This window comes from Apteryx rowi, unplaced genomic scaffold (genome assembly GCF_003343035.1).
Source record: "Apteryx rowi isolate R43461 unplaced genomic scaffold, aptRow1 scaffold_3, whole genome shotgun sequence".
NCBI lineage: Eukaryota > Metazoa > Chordata > Aves > Apterygiformes > Apterygidae > Apteryx > Apteryx rowi.
The window spans coordinates 9,293,324-9,313,750 of NW_020449418.1; the positions used below are offsets into that span (position 1 = coordinate 9,293,324).

Consider the following 20,427-nt stretch of genomic DNA (forward strand, 5'->3'; position numbering starts at 1 on the left):
CAATGTATTTGCTATAGTTGATCCTGAACTGCCATCTGAGGTAAAAAAAAATTTTCCCCATCATGGGGGAAGGAGAGGGAAGAGAGAAGACTGAATCTAAATAGTTTGTGCAAAGGTTCACAGAAAGTCATTATTAAAATTAAGATTGTAGTTTGGGTAGTTCTAACTTTTTATTTGGTTGTTTGTCTCCGGTTTGGAAACTACACCTTGTTGCACCAAAGTCAGGGAAAGGCAGTTCTGGTATCTCAACTCCAAAACATATTGTGAAATACATTGATCTTGTGATTAAAAAAAAAAAAAAATCAGTGAAGAACAAAGATAAGTTAGAGTAACTTAGAATTTTTCAAATTAACTGCTGAAATTATATCAGTTACTTTTGAACCCTCTAATATTTCAGAATGGGCAAGTACATTTGTTCAGTACCTGTTTTGCTTCCCTTGTTTTAGCCAGTTTCATATGAAAGTGAAGACGGTATTTGGTTTCATTTTATGATGGTCATAATTCTTAGCGTATTTCTAGAAACAAAGTAAAAGCCAGAAACATCTTCCTGGAAAGCCATCCAAACCTTATTTTTGTAAAGGAGTCTTAACCATGGTTCTGTATTAGTCACAGATATTCCAGTGAATACTCCAGATCTCATAAGAAAGAACATACAGGTTTAATCATTATGCCTGATGTTTGCTCAGTTCTTAGAATTTTATTGACAAAAATATTTGTCAGTTCCGCTTTATTTATATGCATGTTTATCATACAACTGCCCCCTGTCCCTCGTCTGCCACCCTGTCAATAAAATTGACACATTTTTGGTATTGGCCATTCTGATAGTTTTTGTAATCATTATACTTTTCTTCTTTTAAAACACACTTTTAGGAACAAAGGCTTTTAATTGCACTCAGTAACTGCCGCTATCTGGAACGTCATACCTTCCTAAATATAGCTGAACATTTTGAGAAACATGGCTTTCAAGGAGTTGAAAAAATAACTCAAGTAAGTAAGAACACTGAAATAAAGTATCATTACTTGAATGAAACAGTTTTTATTTGTTTTACTTTCTGTGGGAATTAAGTGCAAGTGTTTAAACAGCCAGAATGACTCTTGAGTAAGCCCTCTACAAATGAGTGGGATTCCAAGCATCAGTTGAGGGACACAGCAACAGTGATGATATGGCTGTGTGTGCTCCTGTATGGCTGAAATAGCTAGTACAGAAAATGCAACCTCTTATTCAGGATTTGTATGCTCACTGGCAAAGCTTATCAGATTTCTAAGTAAAGCGGTTTAATGTCACTGTGTTTTCTTGATGCAAAGAATAAAAGATTATTATCTCAAAAATATACATGATAAATTATTTCATCTGGCAATCTGTATTACTGATAGCTGTTGTTCATAAACCAGATCTTTTTTTCTTTTTTTCAAAGAACGAAAATGTCAAAGTGGGCGGCAGTGGCTGTCTCATTTTCCTTCCTTTTTGTAAAGATTAATCATTTTTTATGAGAAATGTTGTGACTTAATCCTTAGGATCAAAACKTAGTTTATTTTCAGAAACTTTTGTTGTTTGGAAGTAAAATGTTACCTCTTCCAGTATAGAATAAATATTTCACTCCAAACTGATGTTTCTACTTTATAGTACATCCTTAGTCTAATTCTGTGTGAATACTGTTTGAATTTCTGTGGCTGAAGTAATTTTGAATAGCATTTAAGTGGAGTTGATAGGATTTGTATTGTTAGTATAGCATACAAAATTATTCTGGATATCAGCATTCCTTGCTGCTGGGCAATGAAGAGCTGAGTTGGGTTAGGTGCAGATAGTATGTTGACTATAAAAGCAAGCGTTGACTGTATAAGCAAATGAGGCATCCGTTATGTATTAAGCACTGTCTCTTGTACAGCAACATCGAAGTATTGCCTTTAAAAGTCTGGTAGGTTTATAAATGACAAAATTCTAATGTTGAAGTTGCAGAATAATTTGTGACTATGTCAAATCTACGTTAACCCTTTGAAAACTGTGACCGATGCACTACTGCCTGTATGGTACATATCAATCAGTGATTCCAGCTGGGAGGATTTGGGTAGCTACACAGTCATCTTAAGATGGCCATTTTTGAATCTTTTGTTAATTTTAAGGGAGGCTAGAACTTCACAGGGATAAATGTAGGGTTTAGGGGGGGCTGGGTGATTGTTTCACTGTTTCTCCTGTCACGTAAATTTCTGTAAGTTTCCTTATTTAGTTAGTTATTTATCAGATAAAAAATTTTGCAAAAAAGAACTGGCAAATTTTTTGAAAAAAGAGGATTTGCTTTTATCTAACAAGACTGACCCAAAACTATAATTTTAATTCATTAGATTTATAATTTGAATTTTAAGGTGCAACTTCATAGTGTGTGTTGGTCAAAACTATCTTTTGGGGTTTTTTTTCCAAGTTGCATTTGTTAGCAGAGAATTATTCTCTAAATATTCTGGAAATAAAGAAAATGTAAAATGGTAACTAAGAAGATTTTCTTATATTCTAAGTATTTGTTATTACCATCTTTTTCTTAATGTGTCCAAATATTAAGTTACATAAAAATGGCCAAATTATAATACTTATTCAGGATTAGTAATTATGTTTCATTTCTACATTGCTCTTTTTAACATGTTTTTTTGTGGAGATCCTTTAATAAAACTTATCATCACTTTCTTTAGTCAATTAGGAAGTAGAAAAATGCGGGTATCCCATAACATTTATCCTAGGTTGTTGATTAAGCTTCTGGATAAAAATGTCTCCAAAGTTCTGATGTTCAGATTAGGCAGATGTAACATACAGAGTTGTTGCTAAGATAAAGGCTCAAAATGGCTTTAATGCAAAAATGGAAAACCGTAATTACAGGGAAGTTCACAGCAGAAAGATAACAATGAGAAAAGTGATTTTTTTTTTTAGAGTATTTACTCCACTTAGGAGTCAGGAAAATGGGTAAAAATAATGGATGTTGTTGAGGACATGAGGACATATCCCCCCACCCCTCTCCCCAATCCTGGGCTCAAAAGAAGATTCAGATGAATTGTTCATTCTTTCTTGTAATCTTTCCAACAGCTGAAAAACAATGTTACCCACCATTACACAAGTGTGCATTGAACTCAAAACAGTTGAAAGAGGACTAACATGCAAAACAACTGTACTGACTATGCAGATGATCTTTTGTATTGAATGACTGCAAAAGTGGAAGGGAGAATTGATTAATTCTAAAACACTTTGTTCAGGACAGTTGGAGCTGTGGTTTCACAGGTATTCTTCAAACAAGTGTATGTTTGCAGGGATTTCCCAATGGAACTTCCATTTTATTTTTCCCACTAGCTCCAACCTTAAACAGGAATGGTCTAAGGACAGTTATCCTGCCTAATCATAAGAAAATGAACTGAATAATCTCTTGAAATCCATCCCGGTTTACATTTCTGCGATTCTGTGTAAGGAGAAAATGAGGGTTTCATGAGATTTTTGTACATTTTTGGTTGTATCCTTCATTTTCAAATGTGATGTTGGCATGTTGTGAGGTGGAAGGGAAAGGAGAAAAATACAGCCGTGGTCTTTGCCCAGGGCAAATTCTCAGTGCCTCRTGAAAATCCCCTCTTTGGGATATAGATACATCTTTGCCAAAAGAGAACAAACTTTAGAGATGTCCCTGTAATGAATATGATTCATCCCTTCTTCTGCGGCTTGTAGAATTAAACCTTTAGTCTTTCTTTCACAGAGAAAGCAATGATAAGGAATTGGTATTCTTTTCTTTTCTTTCTTTCTTTCTTTCTTTCTTTCTAGCTCTGGAACTGGTCTAGAACACGGCCTTCTTCCCCCCATTTAAACCACTTTGCTTCTGGAAATTGTCAGACCTTATATATCTGCTTTCTCCCTAGTGTTTGAGAAAAATGAGCAACAGTTTAAAAACTTTACTTGCCTATCTCTTAGTCTCCTACTCATAAACATAAATACACTTAAGCAGAAATTACTTGACATTTTCAGCATATTTAATTTGCATTTCAAATCCGTAACAATATTAAGATACTGACTTTTTACTTGAACATTTTATGATGTGCATTGTGTCCTGCAATTGTTTTAGAAGCTGTAATAATATAGGTAAGCAACATATGTTTAATAAAATAGAACTGTATAAAATTTAAAGTTGTTCAGATATAGTGATAAAAATGTTCACATTTCCTCTGGCTTTCAGTGTGTTCAAGTTTTGTGGAGTATTGAAAAATCGTGTTGAGATCTGTTAAATAGACAGCTGTTCATGAGCTGCAGCTTCTGCACCTGTTGTACAGAGAGACCTTAAAGTAGTGTGGGGAAGTTCACATGGACAGTTTCAGAAATCAGAGGTTATTTAATAAATCTATGTATTTTCAAGTATAGAGCAGAAAATGATAAATTGTAATATCAGAGTTGGTGGACTATAATTATTTTAAGTAAACTGTCATGTTTCATGACAAAATTATTATGGGCATGATCGTATTTAAAGCACTGGCAAAATTCAGTTGTTAAGCTGGTGCAAGATCTATACCTCCTGACAGGCAGAAAAAAATCCTGCCATTAGGCAATTATAATTCTGTCTGCCAACTCTGGCATTTCTTGCACCTTTCCAGAAAATACCTGTAGCTGACCACAAATCGAAAAAGGATTTTGGACTGGCTAGCATGGAGTGATAATATGGAAATGCCTACATTTTTATATACGTTAATTATGAATCGAATGTTTAAGTAATTGCTACTTTTTGCTGAAAATCAAAGAAGAAAAACTAAGTTTTGGGTGTATGATGCAATTCTTATAATTAATGACTATATATTCTGTTCTTTCTTTGGATTTTCTTTTAGGTTAGCATGGAATCCTTGAAAGAGCTGGACCAAAGACTTTTTGAAATGTACATTGAATCCAAGGCAGATCCTATAGTTGGGTCATTAGAACCTGGCATTTATGCAGGATATTTTGATTGGAAAGATTGTCTTGTTCCAGCAGGTAAATATCTGCTTATTAAACTCTGAAACTATTTTAGCCATGATTGCTAGGAGTTAAAATATACTGTACAATTTAAAACTTTTTTCTAGTCTGTGTTTTTAACTTTTGACAAGATCTTATTATAAATTCTTTCTCAGTGATTTTACTTAATTCCTAAATCATTTTTCAAATACCCCAGATGATTAGAGCAGCTTTTATCATTGATAATCTCTTTAATGCTTGTTTTTTGTGATTATTTTGCTTCATTGCTTATATATAATAGGAAGAATTATGAAAGACATCTTTGCTATTTTCTTATGAAATTCATTGAGATTGTTTGGATTTTTTTCCAAAGAATCTGGCCACTTTTGTAATAGATGTAATTACAGTTCTGAAAAGGTAAAATTATGAGAAAATATGCATTATAACAGTGGTTCAGCAACTAATGTTAAACCATCAAAGAAAGGGCAATTATAAAGTACTTAGAATGACTGAGATATTTAGTCATTAACTAGTTGCTTTAAGAGCCTCCATTTTAAAGGTGCTTAATATAAATGAGACTGATTTTTCAGAAGATTAATACTGTGCACATTCTTAACTTTTAGGTCTCTTGAACATGTAATTCATCATATCTAAAACTAATACTGCTAAATCACTTATATTTTGAATATAGTACTTGGAATTTAGAAAGTGATCTTGTATTCATTTCAACAAATCAGTGTTTGACATGACACTTTGTACTTTCTTGGTCTATCGATAACTTCATAGAATTGTATATGGCAAAGTTAGTAGAAATTATGCAGTACTTTAAAATTTGTTAGGAGGTGATTACAAGAAAACACAGATTTGTAATCTGAATCAAGAGCTCCAGTACTTACTCTTGGGGCCCTAAAAACACGAAGACCTTAGGGTTTATTATGCTTGAGAAAAGTGTTTCTTCTGTCTTTCGTTACTACTTTTGTGCTTGGAATATATGCTCTAACACAGTTTATATATAATCTTAATATAATTTATATAAATATTATATATAATTTTATATAATTCCTCATTATGTTTGAAGTATGTTTGTGCTTGGCATGATTGTATTCCTACCAGCTAACAAAGAGACAGAGAAAAAGGTTGTTGTGTCAGCGTCAGCATTTTATACGCTCAGTTCTTGATTTAGTGCACAGGGATCTACTTACTAGGCTCACGTTGTCTTTAGGATTGCTCTGTAGTATCTTTTCATTTAGAGGGAATGCTGAATTTCTATTGGGGAGTGCCTTACTCTGCTTGTTGTCCAGTTTATTGTTGGTTTTACATGTTTTTTCTGCATCTTTTGGACAAAATTCAAAGTGAAGCTGGTGAACGTTAAAGATCAGAGTTACATATCATACTGTTGGCCAACAGGTGTGAATATAAAGTAATAAAAAGTTTCCCTGTTTATCCACAAGCTAGAGGTGTTAAGGGACGTAAAGTCACTTCTTTGCCTCTCCACCATGATGATCTGTCCTTTTGTTGGATAAATCCTGTCAAATGTACCATATTGACTATTAGTATAAAAAGTGTAACTTTGAGTACCTTAGGTTTGTTTGCTTACAGCAATGCTTAGTTAATCCTGAAAATATTTGGGGCTCTGAAGATAAAATTAGTAAGTGACTGGGAAGTTCTCCTTCTTGGAGATGGATGAACTTCATTATTGAAAAGGACTGAAAAAGAAGTACTCTTCATAGGACATGTGAGAATTTGATTTTATCCAGTATTCAACAAGAAAAATCATTCAACAAGCACATTATTGATTTTTTTTCAATAAAATAGAATTCACAAACAAAATTTAAGTGTGCACCAAGAATACAGTTGAGAAAATAATACCCTTAAGTAATCTAAAAGATGCGGTCAATATCTGTAGTGCTGCTACAACATGCTATCTTTTCATTTTTTCTTAAAAAAAAAAAACAAAAAAACCCCTGCTTTCCAGCTCATCTCCAAGTGTAGTATGAAAAGTGTATACTTTATTAAACTAAAATAACATACAGATGACTGGTAGTAGGTTACACTGTGTCAAGCTATTAGGTTTTATTAAAATGATCAACTCATTGATTTGGTGAGAAAAATGTATTTGTCCAGTTGAAATTAATATCTGTTCTTCAGTAATCTTTGACTGCAAGATTTAAAGATTTGATCTGAGTCTTTTGACTGATGTAGATCTTGAATTTTGTAACCTCATTTCTATAACAGAAAAAAACTTGAGGGCATTGGCAAGGCAAAACATTTAGTTCTCATTTGTGTTCCTCAGTGATACTATCAATGACATATAATGTTGCATAGTTAAAGTTACTTGATGGTCCTTGATGGAAACTACTTCTGATCGCCAAGCCATAACAGGCTGAAGTTTTTCATCTGGTGTTTCCACATTAGCTTTCAAATAGTGCTAGTGGTAGTAAAAAGGGAAATTTTGGCAATAACGGTTGTTTCAGAAAAGAAGGCTGAGGGAAAAGACATTGATTTACCCATATTTAAAAGACAAAAACAGGTAAATAATTTCATAGATAGTCTGATATTTTCAAGCTTTCCATCTTGAGATAGAGAGCTTGACCAGAGTGGGGTCGTGTTGATATCATGGATATAACTTTCGCAAAGGATAATTTGGAAAAGTGTTAAGTATGAAAACACTCAGGAATTGGTTAGGAATAATATTAAGATTTTCTGATCATTCTGTGCTGCTGCCCAGCCCTGAGCTTCAAGATGGCAACTATTTTGAACAATTGTATTGTGTGAGGTCAGGCGTTAGCAAGTAGACTTTCTCTCCTATTCTTGATGCTCCCCCTGCTGTTTCCTAGAATAATGAAGAGATTGAAAGCTTGAATAAAATGCAGATAATACCAGATCTAGCATATCAGGAATATAGTGCTTTGGGGTAGATGCAWTTGTTCATGGGGAGAAATAAAAATGTGAGTAGAAAATAAGGAAACTAGAAGGGAAGGAACAGACTGGAAATGAAAACTTGTGGACAAAGACTGAGATCAAGCAAGGAGCCAAGGTGGGACAAAGCGGGAATCCAGGACTGGCTGAGCAAGGTGGAAAGGTAAATTAGGACAGGGTAGGATTTAGAAATAGAATTAACACAGGAATGGATTGAAAGGTATAATACAAAAGAGAGACAGGCTTGAGTTGAAAATAAAAGGACAGAAAAGACTTGTACTCACTAGACCATTAAGCTTTCCAGAAACTGAAGTAGAACCCTACAAAATCCCTCAGTCTTCTGCTTTCAGCAAGTATTTGCAAAAGGCTTTAGTGAAATGTGTCCCATTCACACTCTAGGGATGACAGCCTGTTAATGTTACTGATTACTTTCTTTGCACAACTCACAGAAGGTTTTATACATACATACTTACATACACACATATATATACACACACACATATAGTATTTTTTATATATATGTGTATGTATGTAAAATATAATAAGTAACACTATCTACAGCCCTAAGTAACATTGATAGTACCACTGAGGAACAGAACACAACCATGGCCTAAATGTTTTGCTGTCAACATTTCTTCTGTTTTAGAATCAAGGCTACAAAAGTCAAGATCTACAGCATCAGTCAAATGACTCAAATAAGTATAAATCTATTATACAGAAGTTATGTATATTACCACCAATCCTGCTGTTGAGCAATATAGACAAATGCAATAGAAGGATTTTCTGGTTTCCATTCTGTATGATTCTGTCTTTAAATAACAGATTTTTTCCCCACAAGGCATCACTTCACTCGCTTCACAAAACGGAGCCTGTTTCGGAGATGAAACTGGGTTTTGTAGTAAATCAAACTGTTACAAGCAAAAATCTGTCCTCAGCAGTTACAGGTTTTGAAAAGTGAGTGAGACAAAATCTGGAGGAAGGAAAAAAGGTGAAGGCAGGATTCTGCCCCTGCAGTGTTCTTTATGTCAAGTGTTAGTAACTCACTGAGCATTTCTTTGTCTTCATTTTTAAAGTGCCTGCTTTGAACCCTGCCAATTTTAACATTCATATTTAATTTGACTACCTGAAATCCTATAATATGCAGAATATTCAGAAAAATCTTATCTAAGCACCTTGACTGGCTATACTTTATATCACTGATGCCTTTGCAGTCTGTAAGTACTTGGGGGAGGTACTTCCTCATCTCATATTATTGATGGGAAAATAAATGAATGAGAAGTACTGTAATAAATGATCAGTTCTGAAGAAGAAATCAGAATGAAATTCTTTGAGCAAGACTTGAAAATCATATTATGTTAAGGTTTGGTACCATGCTTCTGTCCATGTGGAAAAAGCATGTGCCCTGTTCRCTTAGGCAGTTGTCCTATTATAAGGATTATTAGATACTTACTTATACATATGTTTTTTGTTACAGTTTTAAATATAAGGAAGGGCAAGCTGTTTGCATTGTGCAAATTTTAATTTAGACTATGTGCTAAAACTTTTATTGCTTAGTTTTTCAACATACGTACTCTTTCAATATGGAAGTTTTGAATGTCATTAAGAACTTGTGCACAATGTAATTATACATTTGCCCTTTTATTTTGATCTAAGGTGTGACTCACTGCTGGTGTTTGAAGGCAGTCTGATTTATAGATTTATTGTTAATAAATGACTTTCATTTGAATGGTTAAGTTGACTTTTGAGTCTTTACAGCAAAGATTTCAATTTTAACATGCAGCAACAATGAAATCTAGTTTATATACTTTTTTCCTGTTCAAAACATTGTTCTCATTTAATCTACCGTACCAACAGAATTAAAAAAGATGAAAGGGATTACAGGAAAACATAGAGTTAATCAGTTACCACATGTTGTTTTTAAATGTTTTTTATTTTGTGTATACTGGTCAATCAGCCAATTCTGCTTAGAAGAGTTTTTTTCCTGTGTTCAGTTCTTCTCTTTTGATAGAGTTGTTTTGCTGTTGTTTTGGTGTTTTATAATATTTTAAATGCTTACCTTTTATCTTGGCCACCTGACCAGTAATGTTAGGCTCTATTTTCTCCTTTGGATTCCTAGAGTCTTCTGCAGAGTTACTGAAGTGGTGGTGTTGCTTTGAATTTGGATTGAAAAGGTCCTCATGTATTGAAGTTTGTGCAATACAAGCAAAAATAGTAGTAGTATGTGGGCCTTCGGTCTTTTAGATGCTTAATGTGAACTTTTCCATACATATGTCAAATTATTTTTAATAATGTGGCAAGGTTAATTTATATTTTATTTGCTTAGATATACTATAACTAGATCAATCTGAGATTATAGTCAATGTGGATTTGTTTACCTCATAAAAGGGGGGTGTTCATTTATTTTTTGAAGTATTCAGATATGGTGATCTCTCTTCATAAGTTATTTTTGAAATGCCAGCTGCTGTGCAGTCTAGCCAACATTCAAAATTCACAGTATACAGTGTTGCAGAAGTTAGTCTAATAAACTTTTAAAATATGATTCTTCTGTGTTTCACTGGTATTGTTGTCAGATATTGGGTATTTTTTGTAGTATTTAAAATTTCACATTACATTGAAAGTTTCAGGTGTTTTTATGCTTTCAGAGGAAGTTGGTTGTTCGTGGTTTTAGATTTTCTGTACTTGGTATAAGCTTTATATAGTAGAGTTAAATCTGAATTTCTTCTTATTTTGCATGTTAATGGCACATTGTTTAAAACATTTCAAATATAAAATGCCAGCCTTACAGTAAAAGATTAAGTGTGTCAAATCTGCTAAATCAGGTTTGATATACTTGTCACATGTCTTATCTGTTATTTGTCTAATTTAAAAATCTAATAAAAAACTTCTAATGGCAATAGCCTGATGAAAAGGTACTCAACAGTTAAGTATGCCTTTTGATATTCCACTTTTAATTTGTAGTTAGGCAGCGACATACTTGTCAACCCTAACTTTTCTTCTTTTGTTTAATTTGGGGCACTGGCACCCTGCTTACATTTAAGATGACAAGTGCATTTACATCTTAAAAACATTTGGATATAGTAGAAAGAATTTTTTTTTTTTTTGTGAAGTCGGCAATTACTTTGACTGAAATATACAAAATAGTTTGGTTTGAAATCTCTCTAACGCTTTAGACTACTTCTAACTTTTCAAATAGGTTGTTTTAGAAATCTTACTAGGCTTAGATGGTTTTGAATTCCTGTAGATCAAACTATTGATGTCCTGGGTTTAGGAATTTCCTTTCATTTTATGCTTCAGTAAGGCCAAATTCTGCTGTTTTGAATCAGGGGTATAAAGCACCAGTTATACTTCATATTTGTATGTGAAGAGGGAAAAAGTGATGATGCTTTTGCAGTTCTACTGCATATAAAAAATAGATGACTGGTAGAGGACATGTCAGTGCCTGTTGCCTAACTGTTCATGGTCTATTCATGGATATATTCAGTCAGTTATTTTCATCCAGGTAATGGATTCCCCCAAGCAGAGGGTACAGGCTGAAGCCTTACATGGCTCATAGCCTGCACATTTGTGCATTGTATGCCATTATATTTAATTCTGTTGCAGTCTTTCTCCAGCTGCAGTTGAGAACACATGAGGTTCAGAGACAGTGACAGTACTTATATTAACTACTGAAAAGGGATCTTACCTTTAACTGCTAGCAAATGCAGCGGCAGAGTGATTATTTTTTTCAGCTGATAAGTATAGCTGGCTCTTTTTTCCTTCACCCTGGAAAAACTGAGCTGCTGCCAGCTCATCTGAGAAGTGTGAAGGGGAAAAAAGAGGAGACCACATAAAGACAGGGATGCACAAAAAGGAATCAACACTTGAAAAAGCAACTCTGTGTGTGTGTGCACGTGTGCTGCGTACATGTGTATGTGAAGAGCACTGGAGTGTTCGTACACACAGTACTCCAGTAAGTATGCTCTTTTTCATTCAGAATAACTGGTTTTGCAACATATGTTAGTAGATTGATGCTTTGTCATTATAGCAAGGAAATATTAACTACGTTCTGTAACAATCAAATTTTTATCAGGATGAGTTGAATTCAAGATTCTTAAGTGACCCATTTAACCAGCAAATGTAACAATCCATACGCTGCGTGACTGCTGTTCCTGCATTTGGTTTACTGTGTGTAATTCTTCACAGGAGAATCACATACTAAACTTTCCAAGTCAGTGATAATCATATGGTAGCTTTTCAGTTAATTTTGTAAAAAAAAAAAAAAAAAAAAAAGTAAGAATTTGCTCCTTTAAATATAAGCACAAATTTCACTCCATGTGTCAAAATACCTTCATTTGGGTAACTTCTTTTTAATCTCAGTTTTTTTCTTCAATTTCACTTTCAGACTTTCAGGTTTCCTTATGTTTCTAACTTCTGACAGCAGTGAGATTTCTTTAACATATTATGTCTGTCTTCAGTGTCTGAACTATAAATATTAAGGGCCACTCCAGCAGATGTAGTAGAGTGGACATCCTACCTTCTCATCCRTGGGAACAGACAAGATGAGAACAGGGGAAGGAACTGTTTCTCCGCTTTTCTTTAGCTTCTGCCAGGAGATTATCTTTAATGTCTGACTGTTATAGAAATCCCAATGGAAACTATCCTGGAGAGGCATTGCATTTTCCAGGTCTCTCCCTCCCACATGTTGTGTTGCACTTGTTTGTAGACTGTATTAGGTATCTTCTTGTGCCTCTGCAGACATCTTGCATGCAAGATTTTCTGCTGCTGAAGATTCTGAATTAGGTTTCTGGCTGGCTGGTCGTTTCAGTGGACTGCAGGCCTTACATGTGCAGGAATGCATTAGAAGTTCATCTGCAACTTTATTATTTGTTATGCTGCTGCTTGTTTCACACGTCTGCCTTCACTCACAGTTCTGTTTTTTAATGTTTTCTGCTATTAAACCTACCGGTAGTTATGTCATCCATATCTCTCCCAACTTCTCTTTGGCTTTACCATCAAACCCCTTCCCACAATATCTTATGACATTTCTCTCTGTGCTCTCACAAAGACTGCAAATTGGGAATTAGGCTCCCAAAGCATTTTAACTGTAGCATTTTTCTTTAAAAATTGGAGAACTTGCCTTCTTCTCAAAAAAAAAGTGAAATTAAGTAGTCAGCAAATTGTGTATATCTCATTTTTAAAGCAGGATGTATTTTTAAAAGGAAAATAGTATGGTAAGGAAAAATCTTTTTCATATTTGACTTTGACAACCTTCTGAGGCTGGCTTCCTTTCCTGTACTGGCAGAGTGAGAGGGAACACAAAAGCTTGTATGTCTAAAAAGAAGTCTTGCTGTGATTCCTTGGTCAGACTGTACCCTAGTCTTCATTGTTGTGGCTTGAGAATTCTTTCTGTTCACATACCCTTTCTATCAGCTGGTGGTATTAGAGGTTATTACCGTACCTAAATAAAAGGATTGTTATCCAGATGATTAACTTACCAGCACAGTCTGACAATGCAGAAGCCTGTTTTGTTGTCTGGCCAGTTCTAGGAAATTGTCGCATATTTGTATCCTCTTTGGCATTTCAAATGCCAGCTTATTTTTACCTGTGTAACTTTCCTCATCATTTCAGTGTTTTCTAGTTCACACAGCGTTAGTTTACAGTAATCCATCTCAGGTAGTTGTGTGTGTTAATGTCAACAACCTTTTTATTGTTACAATGAAATCTAAAAATTTTTTTGGACTTCAAGCATGTTCTTTGAGAAACATTTAAGCTATTGTAATATTATTTAATATTTTTGTGGCTGTCTTTGATAATTGCATCTGATTTGTGCATTGCTCAAAGCAGAAAACTAATTCAGGATTTGAATCTGTGATAGTACTACATGCATGCATGAGAGAGATCTGCACAAGGTTTATACTGTCCCAAACCCCTTCAATAGAGCGTAAGTAATACGAAATCACATTGTCAGTAAAGCAATATTCAGAGTGGTCTAACTTGTTGACATAGTGAATGCTTTCATGTGTGCTTTCTGTTTGTCAGGCACAAATACTATCTTAATATTTACTGTAGTTCCCCCTATTCTGTTTCCTTAGCTTACTGTATGCACTAATTGTTGTGTTCTAAGATCTAGTTCAGGCCTTCAATCCTACAGTCACTTAGGTTTTAGTAGAATGTAGGGATAGTTTCATCTCTAAAATTTGGCATGCGCTTTATTGTTTTCAGGATCCAGACACCAGATTATAATCTCTTTGTATCTATTTTCCTATAAAACATCACTGAGTCTTCTCCATTCTACCATTCTGTGAATCGTTACTGTTTATGTAGATCTGCATTTTATCAAACAATGCAAAGGTGTTTTCAATAAGGTGATCTTATTACAAAACGTAGTCAGTTACTCATATTTGTGTAGTGGAAACTCTGGAAGGTCTTATAGATCTTTGGTGGGGAGGTTGCGGGGGTTTCTTTTTCCTTTTAGTAGTATTGCAACTGTTTGCAACTAGAAAGCCAATTTTCCATTTTTCCTCCAGATTCAAAAGCCTATTTTTGTTATTGACTTGCACATTTTTCTTAAGAGCAACTGTTTGTGATGTTGAGAGCAACTAGATTTGCACTCAATTTATACACCTGCTTTGCCACAAGAATAAAAAGGAAATTTATTGCTGAAAAGCCTTGTCTTTGCATAATATCACACCACACTGGATCTGACTTGGATCTGCTTAGAACACCAAAACATTTGCTGCTGAAAATCGCTCAGGGAAACTGCCTTCTCCAAAGAATGAGGGGTTGTGAAATCAGACAGCTTCTTTAATACTGTCTTTAGGGTATTGTATCTTCCACTTGTTAGACAGTTTAAATGATAGGAGGCCAGTGTAAGAACTCTGATCTTCAGGATATAATATGTAATCGTTTATTTCCCAGAAGACCTTAAACATAATTTAGCTACCTGTGTTCATAAATGCAATATTTGTAAACTTTGGTTTTTAAAGGGATATTTTGTGAATTTTTAAAGGTTCCAATACACTAGGTTGCCATCATAAGAGCATATATTCTTGTCATTTTGAGCCTCTGAAAGTCTGTGAAATATCTATCTAACAAGAGAGGAGGATTGTTTAGAATCATCTCCTTTTAGGGACGTTTACCCATAACTGATTTGTATATGTTAGTTTTAGAAAATATTTAAAATAATTAATCAACTAGAAAATATTTCCCAAAGTTGGAGGTGTCTTCAAGGCTTAGAAAGCATTCTGGGAGCATGAAAAAAAACCTGCTGGAAATGGAGAAGAGGATCTTTTGTTGGAAGGGATGCAATCCAATTGCAGAATGTTTTCTCCAACCCCAGACCTTTGTTCAGATCAGCCTTTCCTGGATGCTTCTCCTACAGATCCTTTGGGTGCCCCAAAGTCACTGGAATGAGGCAGGAAACAATTTTGGGCATGGGCAGGTCAGGTTTGCAGGTCTGACAGGTGAGTGGGGGTGGATGGATGGAGTTTGGATAGGTTTGGGAGCCAGAACTGAAGAGCTGGAAAGGTGAGGGAGATAAGGTGAATGCATGCATAAAAAGGCAAAAGCTTAGAACTCCAATCCAATAAGCACTATTACTGTTGTTTTTATTTGATTACTAGTTCGACTATAAACTAAAAAAATTTAAAACCTTGATTTTGAATGAGGTGTTTGAGTGGGCTCAGTAGTAGACTGCTCCTTCAATAGTTACCTTTAGAGACTGGATTTTTATTCACTTCTTGAGAATGTTCAAGGTAGTTTCTGCAGCAAACTCTTACAATCTGAGATGTAATGAAACAAGCAGAGTGGGAAAAGAAAGTCATAAGAAAAGTAAAGAAAATGCATGTAGTCCCTAGCTGTGGTATCAGACTCCTCAGTTAGGCATTTTATCTTGAGCTTATTCTCTTCCTGCAAAGATTGTTTACATAGGTGTGCTCACAGTGGATGTTTTGCTCTCTCTCATATAATATCCATTAGGGTAATGCTTGCTGCTAAAAGAGCTTGGGGCTGCTCTCTTCTTGTACCCTAGCACAGTTTTAAAGTCCCTTTGGTAGTCTCTATCCGCACTCCATAGGCATTCCTCCTTGCACTGCATAGGCAATCCATTGTTGCACGGCCATGAGATAGCGTACATGCCTTTTGTACTGATGGAACCCATTTTTTATAATATAGAGCTTATCTGTATACCTAATATTACTGAGAGATTGTTTTCTCAAGGTTATCTTTTTATTGCATGTTTAAATATATTTGCTCTTTTAAGCAGCTGCATTTTTCATATTGTATCTGCTAATGCATGCAATTACATTTCCCATTTTGAGGTTGTCACTGCTGCAGGCAAAATCCTGTTGAAATCAAGGCATCCATTTTGAAAGTTGGGTCTAAGATGGATGACATGCTGCATAAACTGTGGAACATTAAACTGAGGAGTGGTTTATTAGGTCATATTGAAGTCATATTCACAATTTTAGAAGAGTGTACACTGGAATACTGAGATGTCATGAATCATTTACAAGTCACAACCCATATTTGGGAAACTTCAATGTGGTATTGTTACTTACTCTTAGGTGACTTTGGCTCTCATTTCTTCTAATGGTTGGTCTGTAGCAGAGGTTTGTGTCTGCTACTGCTTCTAGCTAAGTCATCGTTCTCTAGCTCAGATTATAAGGGTTCAGAGTTTTGTATCTGTTATTTAAATGGAAAGTCCCAAGTTAAAACTTTGCTATTGGCCCAAGTAAGCTCAGCTTTGTCAAAATTACCAGGCCTCTCTTGCAGAGAGCTGCCAGGCAAGTGAATAATGTTTGTCATTATTCTGTCTCCATATATGGCTCTTGTGCTTCACGCTGTTGTGCTGAGAGAAGAGCTTTGTCATTTGAACCTTTGGCATGCAGGTACTAGTTAGAAACAATTCATAACACCATGTGCGTTCTCCCCCAATAAAGATGCTTAGTGTCTTGTAGCAGAGTTTCTTAAAGGGCCTTGCAAATGTTAAGCATTACAGTACCTCTTGTCCCAACCGTGTAGTTGCAGGGAGCCCTATATTAAAAACAGCTGGATTTGCCCCAGACAGCTCTGCAGGGAAGGCCCAAAAGCTTTGATATCCTTAGGAAGCCCACTGGTCAATTCACTCTCCTGGTTACAATTTGAAATGATGCATAAGAGGATTATGGTCAAGCATAAAACAATACTGAATTCAGGACAAAAGAGGCATGATAAAAACAAGTATTTTCAAATCTCTGAATAAGTACAGTAGTTAAGGATGTTGTGATTTTTAATACTTAAAAAAGCTAATGAAAATACAGTCCCTGAAATGTATCTTGCCTCTGCACAGCTAAATAAACTAACAGAGTGGGAAAAAGCTGTCTACTCAATGGTTGGGTAACATTTTCTGATGGGGGGAGGGAAAGTAGGAGGTGGGGGTTTTTTAATTGAAAATTTTAGTGTGAAAGAAGTCTCAGCTTTCTGTACAAAATTTCTATACAAAATTCAGCTTGGAACATATTTTCTCTATTTCCAAGTTATCAAGCCCTTAAACTCTTACTTTTTAAGTGGGAAGATATGATAGACTTCTAAAAGTACAGCAGATCCATTGTAATAACAAGCATTTCATTAACTTAAAATTTCTTTATGCAATGAATGACAATTTAAATTTAATGAAACACTTAAAAATTTTATTGATGTTTGGATGAAATTATAGTGCTGGACTTGTTCACTGGTTGAGAGTAATTCAAAATTATTAAAATCTTCTACTTCGAACTGTGAAAATTCTTAAGCTTTCCAGTTATTGTAGGTCACTCCTGAGTCCAGATAGTTTCCAAATGTTAAATTTGGACTTGAACAATTTTTAAGGATCTATTGTTCAGGTCATGCAAAGGCATTCTTCATTTCAAATCCATACCCTTTTCAAAATACAGTGGGGATTCAGTGAAACTTGGAAGTGAAAAATTATGAAATAGTAACATCGTAACTCAGTGCAAATTCTCGTCTTCACTCTAATAAATAGGAAATATGCAGTCTCACTGAATACTGTGTGTGCCTAGCAACAATTTGTATCACTTTTTTTTCTTTTCCATGTATAGTGGAGGGCTGTAAGCTATCTTTTTACTGCGGTAACCTCTCTAAAAGCTGTAATGGCCTGGTTCCAAGTCCCTGCTTATTTAAACACACAGATAAATAGAATTCTGCAGGAAGTTCAAGTTATGACTTTTTTTGCTATAAAATATAAGGTACACTGTTACAAGTAATTTTTCCTGATTTGCTGGTCTACATGCATTTGACTGCAGAAGACGCTGCATTTTTAAATACGTACATTGGTAGAAATAAGGACTGGCTGAAAGTCAAAATGATGGCTACCTCTTCAAGGTCATCACAGGAGTTACCAAGTTTGTGAAGGAGAAACTAGATTTTACCATAGAACTCAAATTTGAGACTTTAGTGAAATGAAGCAAAGCATAATCTGCTACTGTGTCTGCTGAAAAGAACACCATATCTGTGACCAAGGTCCTTTTCTTCCTTCAGATCTTTCCCATGACTCAGTACTTCCACAGTGTCTACAGAATATTTACTACTAATAAATATTTCCTTGTAAACTAATACTCCTGGCACTGATTTGCTTGCCAGTTTGCTGGATTTAGTTACTAAGGACAAATAAAAATTCCATGTATCTACAAATGGTACACAAAGCCAGTTCAGAAGAGAGTATTTAAAAATATTGAGAGTCAGTTCTGTRGTTTATTTAAGTGTGTTGATTGACTGCTTGTATTTTTGGACCTAAGAACTTTCACAGACCTGTGCAGAATCAGGATCCAAAAGTATGATTGTTTTCTATATCATATCTGTGCAGCATCTTAGAAAAAGTTACTTTAGCCTGCTTGTTATGATTATACCACTAATATCATCCAATAACAATAGTACAACTCATGAAATCATTTTTAAAAGTTGCTAATAAAACTATAGAGTAAAAGACAGAGAAAGCTGTATATCTTATGGCTGCTAGAAATATTTTTGCTTAAAAAGTGATGGTTTCTTATTTTAAAAAAATCTTTTTTAAAAAGTCCATACTGTACTTCCTTTTTCAGTGTTTGCCTTATCTTTTACTGACTTACATATTGTCTTAAGTCACTGTAATAAACATAGAAAATGTTTCAGGTGAGTAAGATTTTTTTTTTTATATAGCTTGAAGGTCAGACAGATGCAGTCATAACTGGACACTAAAAATATTAGTCTCTGTCTTGTTCCAAATACTTTCTTTGTGACATTGGTTTCTTCTGGATCAATTAGCTTCAGTTTCCTGATTTCTTATAATAATATTCATAATGTTTGAGTGACAACCAAAGTAAATTCATAAACATAGTATATCTCTAAACCCATACTTCATTTATGAAATTGCTGTCATTTTAAACATGACAGGCTATTATTACAGTAACAGTGACTTCAGGAATTACGAGAAGAACACACAGTTTCCTGAGTGAGTCTGTGTTTTGAAAGGTTTTAATAATTTTAGGTTTTATAAAATCATGAAAGGACACCTTCAGGGTGCCTTAAGAATGATGTATTTGAAAGAAATAAATGAATATTCTTGTAGACTATGCTTGGTTTGTGCTAATGAAAGGAAATATTGCTTGAGATTTTGGGATTCAACTGTTCTCAGTTTTGATAGAGATGTTGATTTTTAGTATACTTTACGAATAAAGAAATTACTTTTTCCATTGAATTGGTTGTTCTCTGTCTTTATGGTGGATATAGCTAGACTCTTTTATCCATGAAATACACTTTTTTTAACTGACACTTCTTGTCATTGTATAAATCTTCCTGTACTGGGATATTTGGGGGCAGTGTGAGGGGTTATATTGTGTTGCTGACTTTGTTTACTTGTCACTGTCATCACTGGACATGTGACTGTCCTATACAACCTACACTTCTGTAAAATGTGAGCCACATCTGTAATTGGCAAGAGCCACCAAATTTGATGAATTTACGCATGGATGCTTTTGGAAGCTCGTATCTAAATTAAAGTGAAGGTATACAATGGTTTCTTTTTTTTCTAAATGAATCAGTTTTCAAGAACTTAGGAAATGCTGTAGGTAAATGACAAACAGGTACTGCACTGGAAACTATATTAGTATCATGTTTTTAAAGAACCTAGGTACTAGTTTTACAATATAATACAATATGATAATACACTAATATTGTCCATCACCCACCAGCTGCTCTGTTCCACAGAAGCTGATTCTATATTTTTCTGAACTCTAACTAATCCAAAGAGAGCTTTTAAGCAGCAGAGCAGTTTCCTGATCAGCCAGCTCTAGCTTTATTTCATGAGGAAAGTGTTGATGCAAATTGTGCTTTTGAAAATATGTCCAATACAGGCATACCTTGGAGATATTGCGGGTTCAGTTCTAGACCACTGCAATAAAACGAATATTGCAATAAAGCGAGTCACATGAATTTTTTTGGTTTCCCAGTGCATATAAAAGTTATGTTTACACTATACTGTAGTCTATCAAGTGTGCAATAGCATTATGTCTGAAAAAAAATGTACATATCTTAAATAAAAAATACTTTATTGCTGAAAAATGCTAACCATCACCTGA

General features: G+C 34.7%; 1 protein-coding gene across 10 annotated transcripts in view; it reads left to right on the plus strand.

Moving 5' to 3' along the window:
* The window catches only part of EXOC2 (exocyst complex component 2), a 144,628-nt gene that overhangs the window by 97,187 nt on the left and 27,014 nt on the right, over nt 1-20,427 (plus strand). For all 10 annotated transcript variants that reach the window (XM_026069868.1, XM_026069866.1, XM_026069869.1 and 7 more), the window contains 2 exons: nt 871-987; nt 4,837-4,978. In XM_026069868.1, the coding sequence (XP_025925653.1) occupies nt 871-987; nt 4,837-4,978 (259 nt within the window). The remainder of the gene's footprint in view (nt 1-870; nt 988-4,836; nt 4,979-20,427) is intronic.